This window comes from Larimichthys crocea, chromosome VIII (assembly GCF_000972845.2).
Source record: "Larimichthys crocea isolate SSNF chromosome VIII, L_crocea_2.0, whole genome shotgun sequence".
NCBI lineage: Eukaryota > Metazoa > Chordata > Actinopteri > Sciaenidae > Larimichthys > Larimichthys crocea.
Window position 1 is genome coordinate 6,847,069 of NC_040018.1, and position 2,153 is coordinate 6,849,221.

The 2,153-nt window shown below is 40.3% G+C and overlaps 1 protein-coding gene across 1 annotated transcript; it reads left to right on the forward strand.

The window, feature by feature from the left end:
- Positions 1–399: 399 nt before the first annotated feature.
- Positions 400–1,930, forward strand: cart3 (cocaine- and amphetamine-regulated transcript 3). The gene is made up of 3 exons (XM_010741283.3): positions 400–726; positions 1,145–1,228; positions 1,361–1,930. The coding sequence occupies exons 1-3, from the start codon at positions 520–522 to the stop codon at positions 1,466–1,468; spliced, it is 399 nt and encodes a 132-aa protein (XP_010739585.2). The 5' UTR covers positions 400–519; the 3' UTR covers positions 1,469–1,930.
- The last annotated feature ends 223 nt before the right edge of the window (positions 1,931–2,153 follow it).

Genomic DNA, 2,153 nt, shown 5'->3' on the forward strand with positions numbered 1-2,153 from the left:
CTGAGGTATTAATGGAAAAGTAATATATTTCGCTGATCTACATGGAATACTAAGCAAAGCGATGTTCTCAAGGCTTGCTCGGTGGCTGAAGCACATCATTGCTGTAATTTAATGTCATTGATTCCTTCAGGCTGTGATCCAACACTGATCTGCAATCAAGTGCTTGTTATGGCTGAAAATTATGATCTAATAATGAGAACAGTTTCAGACAACTGCAACCAACTAATTGTCTTGTTTATAGTTTTTAATCCCTTCAATCTCCATCTAAGTAATCCATTACTTCACCAGTAACGACCCCTTGCTGCGCTGCTGCTGTTGTTGTTGACTTTTTGAGGCATATTTTGCCCAGCAACTTTTACGGGATGACTCACCCAAAGCAGCTGTTACGCATGACAAAAAGAAAAAACCAAAGGATAAGGTGGAGCGAGCAGATGGCAGGAGTCAGATAAAAAGGTGTTTGGCGCGGGGGGGAGCGACTATTTGAGACAGGGAAAGGGCCATACCACGACGACGACGACGATGATGATGATGGTGGTGGTGCCTCACAACACCGGGACCATGCAGAGCTCCAGGCTGCTCAGCGGGGCTCTCCTCTGCGCACTGCTGCTGCTCTCCGGCGTCGCTGGAGCTCAAGTGTTGGACACCGAATCCGAAGAGGAGCTGAGCCCCAGAGCTCTGCGGGACTTTTATCCGAAAGGTCCGAACCTGACAAGTGAGAAGCAGCTGGTAAGACTGATATATGAACTTATCTGCTTATTCTGCATGCGCAAAAAAGACGATGCAACTTTATTTTCGCAAAAAGTTGTATTATTTTATAAAATCTAATTGTGATTTCTGCTTCAGTTCTGGTGCGTGCAACAAAAAAGACTAAAATGTGGCAAACCTTAAAATAAACCAAACTCAATTCAGAAATTCATGCATTTAATATTTTCCTTGTCGTATAACTTTATCTTGACGATTTGTGTCATTTTAAACAAAATATAGAACTATTATAAACACATATATTACTTATTATTATGTAACAGTGCAAACATATTTCCTTTTTTTATTAATTGCTCATTTGACACTGCATGTTTGTTGTTTAATCTCAGAAATATACATTTATTAAGCTCTTTTTTTTCTGTTATTTGATGTTTCCTGGCAGCTTGGAGCTCTCCAAGAAGTTCTTGAAAAGCTGCAGGCTAAACGCCTGCCTTTATGGGAAAAGAAATTCGGCCAAGTCCCAACGGTATGAAAAAATATTGCATTCATTGATTTTTGCATTGATTTGTGTCGCAGCAGGGAGAAATAAACCAAAACCTAATGTTGTTGTTGTTGTTTCCCTCCCTCCATCCCTCCATCCATCCTTCCATCCCTTCAGTGTGATGTCGGGGAGCAGTGCGCCGTGAGGAAAGGCGCACGGATCGGCAAGATGTGCGACTGTCCCCGGGGAGCTTTCTGCAACTTTTTCCTGCTGAAGTGCTTATGAGCCTGAATCTGAATGTAGCTTTGAGATGAGATGAGCAGGAAAAAAAAACTGTCACTCGATTCCTTTGTAATTATTGTCATATTTTTTTATAATACAGCTGAGGAGCAGGTGCGGTGACTGCCCAACCCTTACGAAAAAGAACTATAGTAGTTCTATGATAAATATATATTTTAAAATATTACTATAAGTCTCTGTAAGGATATTATGGTGATGTACAGAAAAAGAGAGAGAATAAGGTTCCTGTAAATATCCAGAACCACTTTATGTCTGTAGTAAACCCACAGGATCATTGTTGTGATGTAATAGGAGTAAGAAATCATCCACAATGCGCCATAACCTCACCAACGTTATGGGAATATTATAGTGATTGAAATCCAGAACTATTTTGTTTCAGATGAATGTTTGTGTATGACTCATGATAATAGTAACAATAAACTGTGGATCATCTTGTTTTGTAAAGCAGTGGAGTGGCCGCTTGTTCTTTTAAACTGCGCAGCTCTACAGTCAGTTACATAACCCGCATGTTTTGACTTTTTTTTTTATTTAATTATTTTTTTTAATGTTAAAGAGCTCAGTCAACATTTAAACAATGACGTAGCTCTGACTGAGATTTGTAATGACACAACTGGAGAGTGGAGAGAGAAGGGAGGAGAGAGGGAGGAAGGAGGAGGTGAGGAGGTGGTGG